Source organism: Aedes aegypti, chromosome 3 (assembly GCF_002204515.2).
Source record: "Aedes aegypti strain LVP_AGWG chromosome 3, AaegL5.0 Primary Assembly, whole genome shotgun sequence".
Taxonomy (NCBI): domain Eukaryota; kingdom Metazoa; phylum Arthropoda; class Insecta; order Diptera; family Culicidae; genus Aedes; species Aedes aegypti.
The window spans coordinates 84,362,966-84,377,829 of NC_035109.1; the positions used below are offsets into that span (position 1 = coordinate 84,362,966).

At 37.8% G+C, this 14,864-nt stretch overlaps 3 protein-coding genes across 4 annotated transcripts in view; 1 reads left to right on the forward strand and 2 right to left on the reverse strand.

Moving 5' to 3' along the window:
- The window catches only part of LOC5577449 (TATA-binding protein-associated factor 172), a 93,277-nt gene that overhangs the window by 21,148 nt on the left and 57,265 nt on the right, over nt 1–14,864 (reverse strand). The gene's annotated exons all lie outside the window — the stretch shown is intronic.
- Nucleotides 3,029–4,245, reverse strand: LOC5577448 (gustatory receptor for bitter taste 66a). The gene is made up of 4 exons (XM_001663324.3): nt 4,214–4,245; nt 3,821–4,151; nt 3,605–3,763; nt 3,029–3,539 (listed from the first exon to the last, which is right to left on the reverse strand). Exons 2-4 carry the CDS (start codon nt 3,887–3,889, stop codon nt 3,468–3,470), a joined length of 300 nt encoding a protein of 99 aa, XP_001663374.3. The 5' UTR covers nt 3,890–4,151; nt 4,214–4,245; the 3' UTR covers nt 3,029–3,467.
- On the forward strand, nt 9,150–11,605 carry LOC5577446. The gene is made up of 3 exons (XM_021854449.1): nt 9,150–10,344; nt 10,407–10,953; nt 11,019–11,605. Exons 1-3 carry the CDS (start codon nt 9,710–9,712, stop codon nt 11,088–11,090), a joined length of 1,254 nt encoding a protein of 417 aa, XP_021710141.1. The 5' UTR covers nt 9,150–9,709; the 3' UTR covers nt 11,091–11,605.

Consider the following 14,864-nt stretch of genomic DNA (forward strand, 5'->3'; position numbering starts at 1 on the left):
CAAAAGTTTTCCTGGGGTTTTTCAACAAATTTTCTCTGCAGATTCGAAGGCCAGAGACATTTCAAAAACATATTTCTTTCCAACTCATGAATAAACCGGGGATTTGAAGCAAAATTTCAAGAAAAAAAAGAGAATAATTTTTCACGCAGTTTGTGATGTATTTTGCAAACATTTCTTAAGGGCTTTTGTTGAACTTTGTAAAAAAATGTTTGGGAAAAATATTTAAAGGAATTCACAGAAGAATTTTCAATAGAACTATCAGTGAAATATCTCAGTATTAGAATTGACAGAATCAATGATTTTTTGGAGGAATGTCGAGGAAAAACTGAACTTTTGAAAGATTAACTAGCATTTTTTTAAGTAAATCCGGGAACATATTCTGGAATCATCTTGCTAATAAAAAATTGAATGAAATGGAAATGGAATTCGCTTTGAAAGTACACACCCGTGCATAAGTTTGGGTTCACCCCCTAAAAACATGCAAACATGTTCAGTCCATATCTCTGTGATTACACGTCCAATTCAAACTCTTTAAGCCCCATTCCAAAGGCAAAGAGTTATTCTTACTTCGTATGTATTTTTCCAAAAACATTCTTTGAACTTTGTATACTAAATATGTACTTAAAATTGTGACATTTTTCAAAAGAACACACTGAAAAAACATTACTAATTTCCTCAGCATTGGATCGACCAAAATTTTAAAACAAGGTGTCTTTAGAATCACAATCTTATATTCTTTGAAGAGCACTCAAGAATTTTTTGCGGAAAAATCTGAAAACTATTCAAAATCAATGAAACAGTCAGTCAAGTCATCGTGCAAATGTTTGGGTTCACCCCTCAGTATGGTATATCGTGCAAAAGTTTGGGTTCACCTGAACTTACTTACATCTGTGAAATCTCAAACCAATCATGTACGCGCCATTATTTGCGCTCAAAAAAGCTTTAAACTATTAAAGTCGGTTGAAAAATGGCAGAGATATTGACAAAAATGATGTGCGTGTGGCTCAGATGAACCCAAACTTTTGCACGATTTGCATCATACTGAGGGGTGAACCCAAACTTTTGCACGATGACTTGACTGACTGTTTCATTGATTTTGAATACTTTCCAGATTTTTCCGCCAAAATTTCGTGGTGTCTCATCAAAGAATATAAGATTACGATTCTAAAGACACTTTGATTTAAAATTTTAGTCGACCCAATTCTGAGGAAATTAGATATGATTTTTCAGTGGGTTTTTTCAAAAAATGTTTCAACTTTAAGTGAAAAATAAGTACACAAAATTAAAAAAATGTTTTTGAAAAAATACATACGAAGTAAGAATAACTCTTTGCCTTTCGAATGCGGCTTAAAGAGTTTGAATTGGACTTGTAATCACGGAGATATGGACAGAACACTTTTGTATGTTTTTGAGCGGGTGAACCCAAACTTTTGCACGGGAGTGTATGAACAAGTCCCACAACATTAGTTGACCAATTTCCATGAAATTTGTAAAAGTTCTGACCATCCTTCTATATTCCTTGAGGAATTTGATTATACTAAAACTCTATACAAAATATCGAAAAGTTTTCTGAAAAATTTTGCTACAAATCTGTTGAAAATTAAATGAATTTTTGCATGCGAAAATACTTAAAACATTGAATCAAAATCAAAGAAAGAATTGAAAACGCTATGGTCGATTTTGAATTGTCTGATAAATTTCTTCAGTAATTTTGAAGTTGATGTATGAATTTATTATGTATAATTTTAAGGGAAATTATCATTAGCGGACATCTCGAGCAGAGTATCATCAAAAAACATGAGAAATCAGAAAGCAGTGTATGCTGCTTTAAGCTGAAAAAAAAATTAGAAAAAACGAATTTTGGGAAACAAATTTCCAGGATATTGACGCTTTTTACCACGATATTTTTGCAACGGAGATGTCCAAAAATTGCGCTTATCGTATACAACAAGAAACTAGTTCTAACAGTAATCAATCGATCTACAGCCGGACGGTTAAGCTTTCGATTGTCGCGCGATTCACCGAAGTCAAAACAGCCACGCTGATGCTGTGTAAGACAAACGAAGGTTTCTTACTGTAGTTGTAAAACATAAAATAATGTAACTATTGAAGAGATTTTCTTTTTGTTAATAACAAGCGTAATTTACAGTAATTCAGAAGATTTTGCTTTATGTTAAATTGTTTTATTTTATACTTTTATTTTTATTGTCATCAAAAATTCTGGAAGGGGGGGCTCGGATGATTCTGGAGGGGGCCAGACCTCTCCGCCCCCTGTTCTTACGCCCATGCCCTTCCTAGTAGTTCTTCAGCTTGCTGATAGCTTTTTAAACCTCTCCTATGATCGGTGGTCTACAGCTTGATCAGCTTGATACACCTTGAGCCTCGAATCCATATTTTTGGGAGCAAGAGTTCTTCTACTTCATGCCTTCTTTCAATCTCATGACATTCATGTTCTGTCACACATGGCTATCTAAAGCCACTACATTTCGAATTGACGTGTAGATTTTTCGCAGTGTGCTCTTGCTACCAAAGAGTGTCGGTTGGGGGGAAAGTGGGGCACGATGCACACTTGGGCGTTGGTATTCCTGCTGTAAAAACAAATATTCGTAACAAAGTAAGCAGCTTTATTACGAATATTTTGCAATGTTTGTAAGGATGAAGAAGTGCTTATCATATAGTTCGATGGCCTTATACGTGATCGTACGCCTTATATGCGATAAGGGCACGGAATGGAGTGCAGCAATTTTAGCGGGAATACCATGCAGAGTTCGTCGTAAGAAGTACTGTGGATCATCCTGACTAAGTTCTATTTGAGACTCTATTATCAGGATGATTTTCGTGAAAGCCACTCAACAACGGACCAATGGACCAAGTGGAGTTCCGGTAGCATTTGCTGGCTTACCATCTGTTTTTTTTTTCAAGAAACGTACGTTAGTATCTTTATAGAGGTATGTTGTGATAGATAATGTTTGAACATGGTTTACCGGCAAATCGTTTTAGGCACTTGGTTTTTTTCGGACGAGTTGTAAGAGCTATTTGAATCAAGGATATTTATTTAAATGCTTCTTGATTTTTCGGATCAGTTATCGACATCGAAAGGCTGAAGGAGTAGACCTCGAGGCTTCACGGGTAGGATATGATTCGTAACTATGGAAAGAAATTAATTTGAGGTTTTTGAGGAATTTGTTTAACCTGTTCCATTTCCCGCAAAATAGGAAGAATGTTTTGTGGAAATGAAGTCATTTAATTCGGAAACATATGGTAAAACGCAGATAAGAGATTTCGGGTAACTTCACACAGAAAGGAGCTTGTTTTACAATTTAATTCAATAATGTTTAGGTAATTTTTGTATAGAAATAAAGTAGAAATAATGCGTGATTGATCATTTTAGCGGTTTGCCGAATTACTCGTAGGAAACGCCGAGTAGCAATTATCTGTGTTGGAAGTAAGCGCGATGCACCTTCACGTTAAATACCGTTCAGATTGGCCAGATCAAACTGCAAAAGTACCACCAGATATGTAGCAAAAGATCCAGCCATCTACAAAATATATGAAATTTTCCTTATCACTGCAATGGCCTTTGATCGGCGCTCGTTTGACAAACCGTGTACAACAGCGTCCAATCCAGATCGAACAATCTGCAAGAGACTTTCGGCGTGTGATGGTACAGTTGATACGAGAAAGTCCCCAACTCTTTGACGACCCGTCGATCGTGCCTTCCATATGCTGCAGCCTTATGGATCATTACCGACGACCGCTTACACTGCAATGAGATCCAAATAGGTAAAGAAGCAAGGTTCGAACGTATTATATCATGTACCGTTTCGTTGACGATACTGGCCGCCACGATCAGCTGCAGTGTGTACACCACAAAGAATCCATCGAACATGGCGTTGACCCACGTTACCCGAAGCGTGACTTCGTCCGTTTGACCGGCATTCGAATGGATCACACTGAATATGGAAAAGATGGTGAAATTGAAGGCGGCAGTCAGGGCGTGCACTACTTGGGTATAGTAGCACTCGTTGAACAGTTCTACTGTATCGCTCAGTAGATCGTGTAAACTTGCGATCCTCTGAACAACTTGACATGTTTGGCGAGAGGTTCGTGGGATGCGATTGATCGCTTGGGGTGTAGTGTTAAGGTGTTTCCTGAAACAAATAACTAAGTAATTAAGCGTTGTAAGTAGTGAAGTAAATCAATCCATACTCACGCAATCGCTTGGTGTAGCTGATCGAAACCGGTTTTTTATGCCAAGGCTAGTTGCTGATCGGCACATGGCCAATATCGATATCCAGTCAGGGAACATCTCCGACAAATCGAGCCAATCTTCGTTGGTGCGATTGGTTCCAGTGATTATAAGAACAAATAGACCCATGGTCATCCAGAGCCCTGCGCTCACGGTGGATATAAAATGGTGTCTCTGGTGATCGATGTGGAGCCCTAAGGATCTCAGCTGCCCGTCGAGCTCCGCGATGTTTGCCAGAATTTCAAACATACCCTGAGTTCTGAGTCGATACTTTGGGGCCATAAAAAGACTGAACAAAAAGACTAGGATAAACGCCGAGAAGCATCCTACGTTAACTATGTTGGAATCCGTCAGGTAGAAATAGGTCGACGTGCTCTGTATACCTTTGTAAACGAGGTAACAGTCCAACAGAAGGGTGAAGACAAAGCGAAACTGATCGGTTAGTGTTCGATGTAGCGTTTGTGTACTGAAATCGATTGTTTCAAAGTGGAAGTGAAGCAGCTTTATAGCTAAGTATAACGGTCGGAGGGATTCGAAATAATTGTGCACTTTGAACCAACGCATGGTGAACAATGGGCGTTCGTAGAGTCAATGCGTGAAGTGGCATTGCTGTAGTTTAATTGATAGACGTAATAACTAATTGATGGTATGCACATTACTTTGCCGCATTCGATCTAAAGGGCAACTGTCATCAATTACTACTCCTCCCTTTTACTTGGATTAAATTCACCAGTTCTAATTTTGCGTTATATTACCAAAGGTCCAGGAAGCCACGGATACTACAGACCATTGAAATTCGCTAAGTCAAACTGAAGAAGGATTACAAGATATGTTGTAAACGATCCAGCCATCTGTAAGACGAAATAATCATATTGTTATGGAATTCAGTAAACAGAACTCTTTCACATACCGTGTACAGAAGAACCCAGTCTAATTCGACAACTTCATTGCCAATTTTTGCTTTACGATGGTACATCTGTTGAAAAATAATACGTAGCTCTTTCATTGTTCGTTTTTCATACGGTCGATAACAAATGTCCTTGCTTATTAGGATCGAAGTTCTTCTACACTGAAACATGGTTCAAAGATAAAGAAATTCTGAAGAACACGGCGAACTTGACTGATTTGTAAATACTAACTGCTCTGTAGACGAGGCTAGAAAGCACAATCGGCTGTAGTATTATTTGAAGATAGCCCATATCATAAATCATATTGTTCCAAGACACTCGCATGGTGATGGCATTTGCGTTGGACGCGTACGAATGAATCAATCCGAACACACAGAAAATGGAATATGTGAATGCTACCACCATTAGATACATTATATGACCGGAGTAGCAACGGTTGAACAGCAGTACTGTGTCACACAACTGGTCGTGAACTTCAGCGATTATCTGAATCAACGGTTGAGCTGCTTCCGCTTTAGAAAGTCGTACAATGACTTGCTGCAATATTAAAAACCTTTCCCGAATCGACCACAGTATCAAACTGCAATAGCAAACGAAGAAGTGCAGAGTTATGAACGTACGTAATACAGCGACAGTTGACGCATCGTCCGGTAGAATCGGTTCGAAGTGCTTCCAGTACACGGTGAATCGTATGTATCCTCCGATTCCTAGAATCGCTAAGATGAACATTACCACCGTCCCTAACGAGACCGTATTCGTGACCAAATGCTTCCGATGATCAACGATCGCTCCAAGAACCTCTAAATTCCTGTCGCAATCGGAAATTGTTCGGAACACCTCAAACATTTCCGCGGCTTTGTACCGATTCCAGAGCGGTAGCGAAAAGGAGAATAGATAGAGCGATACTACGCTGACATAGCATCCGGAGTTGATCAGCATGGAGTCGGTAAGCTGAAGGTAGCCTGAGCTGTTGCGGCAGCCTACGGATACTAAGTACCCATCCAGGGCTACAGATAGTATGAAGCGAAACTGGTCCAGTAGCGTACGTTCGACAGTTTGCAGTCGAAAGTTGATGGTCTCGAAATGGATATGTAAATTTTTTGTGACCAAATAGACAGGTCGGAACGATTCCAGGAAGCTAGACGCGTTGAGTTTGAACATCGCGAGAGAATATTCATGCACTGGGTTGGCCACATCATTGATACGTGGGTAATGCTTATGTTTCATTAGTTATTCATCTCCGAACAGTAATGCGTTTAGTTTGATAAATGATCGCTTATATTTCTTCGGAAAGCTCTGAGTCGGGAGTGCAATTTTGACCATGCATCTGTCGATTTCGAAGCGGTTTTAAAAATTTTTCGGCGATGGAACCGGACACTATTTAAGATTGATGTTCGTTTTTAGGTTTTTGAAATAGATGCGTTAAAGTTATTAATCAAAAGGCACTTCCTAGTTTTTGTAAAAAAAAACTCAACTATAAAACAAAATTTAAAGCGATAACTTATAGTTTTTTCGACAATAATTTGCTTGTTTGAGTGTAGTGAACACGTTTGGGCTGAAATTGAAATGTTTGATTACACTCAAACTTTCTTTCACTCAAAATATTATGAAAAACCCTATTTTTGTACCCCTTTGTCTGTAACTCAAAATTCCATGCGTTGACATACAGTTTTTTCGATATGAAATTGATTGTGAAAGTCAAGTGAACCTGTTTGACTAAAAAATGATTTTCCGATAACACTCAAAATTTATTTTATCCAGAAAACCACACAAAAAACGTATTTTCTGAGCTTTTTTGTCTGTAAATCAAAATTGCAGGCTATGACGTTTAGTTTTTGCGGCATGAATTTATTAGCAGAAGTCAAGTGAATATTGTACAGTGGAAAAATATTTTTTTAACTACACTCAAAATTGTTAACACAATAAACAACATATTTCCGGAGTTTGTTCGTCTGTAAATAAGAACTCAAGGCTATGACATGTAGTTTATTCGACATGAATTTTCTTGTAGAAGTCAAGTGAACATGTTTGAGCAGAAATTGAAATTTTCGATAACATTCAAAATTCATATTACCTAAAACATTACGAAAAACCCTATTTTCTGGACCCGTTTGCCTGTAACTCAAAATTCAATGCGTTAGCATATAGTTTTATCGACAGGAAATTGGATGTAAAAGTCAAGTGAACATGTTTGAATAAAATGAATTGCCGATAACACTCAAAATTTATTTTACCCAGAAAACCACACAGAAAACGTAAACTGTCTGTCTGTAAATTAAAATTGAAGGCTATGACACGTAGTTTTTTTCGGCATGAATTTACATGCAGAGGTCAAGTGAATAGTGTAGAAAAGAAAAATATTTTTTGACTCCACTCAAAGTTTTTATCACCTAAAAAAAACAACATAACAATTTATATCCCGAGTTTGTTCGTATTTAAGGTGAAGATGAATCGAAGCCAAAGTTCAAATTTTCAAGAGCACGGATCTGGAGAACCAAACATCCGTTTAATCTAAAAACTTAATCGATTGGTCACTGGCTGCTGGTGACCAATCGATTCGGTTTTCAGCTCTAACGGGTGTTTGGTATCCAGATCCGTGCTCTTGAAAATTTGAACTTTGGCTTCGATTCATCTCACCTTAAATAACTAATGAAACATAAGCATTACCCACGTATCAATGATATGGCCAACCCAGTGCATGAATATTCTCTCGCGATGTTCAAACTCAACGCGTCTAGCTTCCTGGAATCGTTCCGACCTGTCTATTTGGTCACAAAAAATTTACATATCCATTTCGAGACCATCAACTTTCGACTGCAAACTGTCGAACGTACGCTACTGGACCAGTTTCGCTTCATACTATCTGTAGTCCTGGATGGGTACTTAGTATCCGTAGGCTGCCGCAACAGCTCAGGCTACCTTCAGCTTACCGACTCCATGCTGATCAACTCCGGATGCTATGTCAGCGTAGTATCGCTCTATCTATCTCTAAAGGAGAATATTTCGCTACCGCTCTGGAATCGGTACAAAGCCGCGGAAATGTTTGAGGTGTTCCGAACAATTTCCGATTGCGACAGGAATTTAGAGGTTCTTGGAGCGGTCGTTGATCATCGGAAGCATTTGGTCACGAATACGATCTCGTTAGGGACGATGGTAATGTTCATCTTAGCGATTCTAGGAATCGTAGGATACATACGATTCACCGTGTACTGGAAACACTTCGAACCGATTCTACCGGACGATGCGTCAACTGTCGCTGTATTACGTACGTTCATAACTCTGCACTTCTTCGTTTGCTATTGCAGTTTGATACTGTGGTCGATTCGGGAAAGGTTTTTAATATTGCAGCAAGTCATTGTACGACTTCCTAAAGCGGAAGCAGCTCAACCGTTGATTCAGATAATCGCTGAAGCTCACGACCAGTTGTGTGACACAGTACAGCTGTTCAACCGTTACTACTCCGGTCATATAATGTATCTAATGGTGGTAGCATTCACATATTCCATTTTCTGTGTGTTCGGATTGATTCATTCGTACGCGTCCAACGCAAATGCCATCACCATGCGAGTGTCTTGGAACAGTATGATTTATGACATGGGCTATCTTCAAATAATACTACAGCCAATTGTGCTTTCTAGCCTCGTCTACAGAGCAGTTATTTATTTATTTTATTTATTTATTTATTTATTTCCGTATAATAATGTAGCGTAAGGAAAATCCTTTTAAATTACTACAAAAGATGAATTCATTTGTAAGAACAATCTAACAAAATCCGACGCAAAAACTCTTAGTTGAAAAAAAAAGTGTTTGTCTTATTTTCATTGCTGATGTTGACCGCTGAAAAAGGCAATGCAATCCTGCCTAAATCCTCCCAAACTGGTTTTATTTTTAATTTCGATAGGAAGCTGATTCCAAAATATTATGCCCTGAACAAATAAAGTATTCCTATAATGTGATGTAAAGATTCGTTGCAATTGGTTAGTATTTACAAATCAGTCAAGTTCGCCGAGTTCTTCAGAATTTCTTTATCTTTGAACCATGTTTCAGTGTAGAAGAACTTCGATCCTAATAAGCAAGGACATTTGTTATCGACCGTATGAAAAACGAACAATGAAAGAGCTACGTATTATGTTTCAACAGATGTACCATCGTAAAACAAAAATTAGCAATGAAGTTGTCGAATTAGACTGGGTTCTTCTGTACACAGTATGTGAAAGAGTTCTGTTTACTGAATTCCATAACAATATGATTATTTCGTCTTACAGATGGCTGGATCGTTTACAACATATCTCGTAATCCTTTTTCAGTTTGACTTAGCGAATTTCAATGGTCTGTAGTATCCGTGGCTTCCTGGACCTTTGGTAATATAACGCAAAATTAGAACTGGTGAATTTAATCCAAGTAAAAGGGAGGAGTAGTAATTGATGACAGTTGCCCTTTAGATCGAATGCGGCAAAGTAATGTGCATACCATCAATTAGTTATTACGTCTATCAATTAAACTACAGCAATGCCACTTCACGCATTGACTCTACGAACGCCCATTGTTCACCATGCGTTGGTTCAAAGTGCACAATTATTTCGAATCCCTCCGACCGTTATACTTAGCTATAAAGCTGCTTCACTTCCACTTTGAAACAATCGATTTCAGTACACAAACGCTACATCGAACACTAACCGATCAGTTTCGCTTTGTCTTCACCCTTCTGTTGGACTGTTACCTCGTTTACAAAGGTATACAGAGCACGTCGACCTATTTCTACCTGACGGATTCCAACATAGTTAACGTAGGATGCTTCTCGGCGTTTATCCTAGTCTTTTTGTTCAGTCTCTTTATGGCCCCAAAGTATCGACTCAGAACTCAGGGTATGTTTGAAATTCTGGCAAACATCGCGGAGCTCGACGGGCAGCTGAGATCCTTAGGGCTCCACATCGATCACCAGAGACACCATTTTATATCCACCGTGAGCGCAGGGCTCTGGATGACCATGGGTCTATTTGTTCTTATAATCACTGGAACCAATCGCACCAACGAAGATTGGCTCGATTTGTCGGAGATGTTCCCTGACTGGATATCGATATTGGCCATGTGCCGATCAGCAACTAGCCTTGGCATATTCACGTGTTACATCACTATGACCTTATATTCGCTAAAAACCGGTTTCGATCAGCTACACCAAGCGATTGCGTGAGTATGGATTGATTTACTTCACTACTTACAACGCTTAATTACTTAGTTATTTGTTTCAGGAAACACCTTAACACTACACCCCAAGCGATCAATCGCATCCCACGAACCTCTCGCCAAACATGTCAAGTTGTTCAGAGGATCGCAAGTTTACACGATCTACTGAGCGATACAGTAGAACTGTTCAACGAGTGCTACTATACCCAAGTAGTGCACGCCCTGACTGCCGCCTTCAATTTCACCATCTTTTCCATATTCAGTGTGATCCATTCGAATGCCGGTCAAACGGACGAAGTCACGCTTCGGGTAACGTGGGTCAACGCCATGTTCGATGGATTCTTTGTGGTGTACACACTGCAGCTGATCGTGGCGGCCAGTATCGTCAACGAAACAGTACATGATATAATACGTTCGAACCTTGCTTCTTTACCTATTTGGATCTCATTGCAGTGTAAGCGGTCGTCGGTAATGATCCATAAGGCTGCAGCATATGGAAGGCACGATCGACGGGTCGTCAAAGAGTTGGGGACTTTCTCGTATCAACTGTACCATCACACGCCGAAAGTCTCTTGCAGATTGTTCGATCTGGATTGGACGCTGTTGTACACGGTTTGTCAAACGAGCGCCGATCAAAGGCCATTGCAGTGATAAGGAAAATTTCATATATTTTGTAGATGGCTGGATCTTTTGCTACATATCTGGTGGTACTTTTGCAGTTTGATCTGGCCAATCTGAACGGTATTTAACGTGAAGGTGCATCGCGCTTACTTCCAACACAGATAATTGCTACTCGGCGTTTCCTACGAGTAATTCGGCAAACCGCTAAAATGATCAATCACGCATTATTTCTACTTTATTTCTATACAAAAATTACCTAAACATTATTGAATTAAATTGTAAAACAAGCTCCTTTCTGTGTGAAGTTACCCGAAATCTCTTATCTGCGTTTTACCATATGTTTCCGAATTAAATGACTTCATTTCCACAAAACATTCTTCCTATTTTGCGGGAAATGGAACAGGTTAAACAAATTCCTCAAAAACCTCAAATTAATTTCTTTCCATAGTTACGAATCATATCCTACCCGTGAAGCCTCGAGGTCTACTCCTTCAGCCTTTCGATGTCGATAACTGATCCGAAAAATCAAGAAGCATTTAAATAAATATCCTTGATTCAAATAGGTCTTACAACTCGTCCGAAAAAAACCAAGTGCCTAAAACGATTTGCCGGTAGGGGGAGATCCCCCAGTACCGGACAAAGTCGAAACATTGAGAAATCATGGTCCAATCAAGATGGTGTATTTGTAGTAAAGGAAGCTATTCTGGAGACTAATGTTTGCGAAGAATAACACATCCTTGAAATATGCATGCCTTTTTAAAAAAGTACAAAAGATTGAAAATTTCAAAAAAATTGACGTATTGCCTTAATTTTGAGTCAATTCAGTAATTATTTTGAATATGAAAAAATACTTTGGATCACGCAAGCATATTCGAACATAATCCTAATTTGATAGTATGAATGTATTTTGTACCATAATTGGACTAAATGTGGACAAATTACAATTTTGTTTAAGCACCTCCTGTCCCCCAGTTTCGGACAGCCTGATTTGTTATATGATATTTTTGTAATTATTGCACGAGTGTCTCAAAATACATTCATTTTTCATGGATTCCGTCGATCATGGCATCAAACATGCTATAAAATTAAGAAAAATGAACACTCAGAACAACATCGTAAAATGTGCTATTTTTCATCATATAAGAAAGAGGTTTTTGATGGACATCTTGCAAACTATGATATACTCAAATTGTTCTTGTAAATGTTGCAAATGCATTGAAATGGCAATTATATACTATTCCTAAAGTAAACACATTCAATGATGTTCAAATTTACAGTATTCGAGGCATTTCCAGATTGTGTCCGGTATTGGGTGCCACCTTTCAAGATCGATCAATTTGGTACTAAAATACATCATCCAAATGCAATGTCAAAATTCATACTTATATTTTCAAATTTTTTTTTTGTACACTATAAAAATGATAATATTTATCATAAATGGGTAACACGAGCACATAAAACCAATATTTTTCGAATCATGAATTTAGTGGCTTAAGTGTCCGGTACTGGGGGATCTCCCCCTAAAGGTGAAGATGAATCGAAGCCAAAGTTCAAATTTTCAAGAGCACGGATCTGGAGAACCAAACATCCGTTTAATCTGAAAACTTAATCGATTGGTCACTGGCTTCTGGTGACCAATCGATTCGGTTTTCAGCTCTAACGGGTGTTTGGTTCTCCAGATCCGTGCTCTTGAAAATTTGAACTTTGGCTTCGATTCATCTTCACCTTAAATAAACCACAAAAAACACAAAACTGCGATGCTTCTTGTTGCTTGTACACCTGCTGCATGCATTGCATGATGCAAACAATTTTTTTTTTATTTTATTGATGTACAAGGGGGTCAGGAGCCAAGTCTCCAGCATAAGTTTAAAAACTCACACCTTCCATAATACACCGGGGGTTTTGGAGTTTAGGAAGTAGGCAACGCAACATCTTTGACCAGAAGGTTCTTTAACTTTAACTTCATACTCATCGTTTTTTCGGCTATTACGCTGCCATGAAAACGATCTACTTATGTAGCTAAACAAGCAGTAAAGCAAGTAATCTGTTATTTTGTGACTATTCATCTGAACTGCTTGTATTAAAGTTATGTTCAACGTCGTTGATGCACCAAGATTTTGTTTTGTCATGTCATTTGTATAATATTTACAATTTAAGTATTGTCTGTCGAATTAAATCTTCATTCTGATTTGTCGTTTCAGTAATTAGAATCCACCTAGTTATCTAAACTTCTACAAACAAAGTCAAGTAAACTACCTATGCAACTAATTACACAGCGTAACAAAAATGACATTTTTGCGTGTCTCAAGGATCAAATTATGTGTCTCGAGTAGATTGGGGGTTGCTGAATCTGATGCCATTTTCAGAAATGTTCCGGCACGTCACAATTCTTAGCTGCAGGTCGCCAAAGTTGTATTAAACACAGGTTTTATTGATGTTTACATTAAATATAAAGTATAATTTATCAAACTTTTTTGTGATCTAATCCACTAAGCATGCTATTTTGCACTTAAACTTTTATTTTGGATTAAATTTGATTGAAATTGCGCGATTAAATTTGGATTAAACCGATTTTTTCGACATGCTTGCTTTCTCCATACAAAATTCGTCGTTTCTTTTATATGGGAAAATACAATACTTTTTTAAAACATCAAAAATTAACTTTTCCGCATCGAAAGTATTATAAACTTTGCCGATAAGTATTGTTATACACATAAAGTTTGAATTCTGTGTCAAACTAAGCTAATAAATTGCCTTACAAGCTGGGAAACTTGCATGCAAGTTGGCCAAAATAGTCCATTTTTGCATTTTCAACAGCTAATATCTCAAAAACTAGACGTGCTATGATAATTTTGAAAACGGCAATGGATTCAGCAACCCTTAATTGAGTGAATAGCGGTATTTTGGTGCTTGAGACAAAAACTTGTTCCGCAGTGTTATTTATTCTGAAATGATTTGTTTTAGGCCCAAAATTTTTTACTCGTATTCCCTTGCTTTTTTGAAAAGGAAACATTGTGAAAATAAGCCATCCCGAATTTGTTTGAAAAAGTAGTGTCATTATCGTATTATTACTGTCTACTCGAAATAATTTAAAACAATTTGTCATTTAAGTGTACTTTTCAGTCATTCTACTGTGATTACTCTTGTATTTTAGGTGGGATTATAGTCTTAAATGTCAATGTTGAATTGTTATTTTAAAAAAATATACTGTTATATCGATACTTGTCCTATTTAGCTGGAAGTTGCTGCTTCGTTGAAGTTAGCTTCGTTGATCCGTTGGTTCCGACGGTCGTTCCCGTATCCGTGTTTCCTCGGCCATTGTTGCTCGTTGTAGTGGCGGGTTAAATATGAAAACAAGGATAGGGAGAAATGTTAGTGATTGTAACATGCTTTATTGCAGTATTGGCCTACACTGAAGTCATACAAAATTCGCTCTTTGGGTTCCCACGATAACAATCCCTGAAACTGATTATAAACCACATAAAATTTATTCGTAAGAGCAAAATCTTAATGTTTCAATGTAGGACAATCCAGCTTTATTGCATGTCAGAAGTTCTTGGTGATATTCTCACAACGGCCATTCAGAATGGTTCGACGGATGTAGATAAAAGATCATTATGATAAAATTAACGCGACGACATCTTGTTATTTCCACTACTACGCTCATGATAATTATGCTATGATCGTTAGAATAAAAACAATAGATGTTACTACTACATAACAGAAATACTATCCAAAGAACGCTAATGTCGCCAGTGTTGGTGTGATAAATGCAAAGTAGTGCAACATACTTAGAGAATTAAATAAGTTATAAATTACAGCATTTTGTTCAACAATATTATATTATTTTATGAAAGACATTTAAAAATGAAACATTTCCGTAACAACAGCGTCATCAGTTT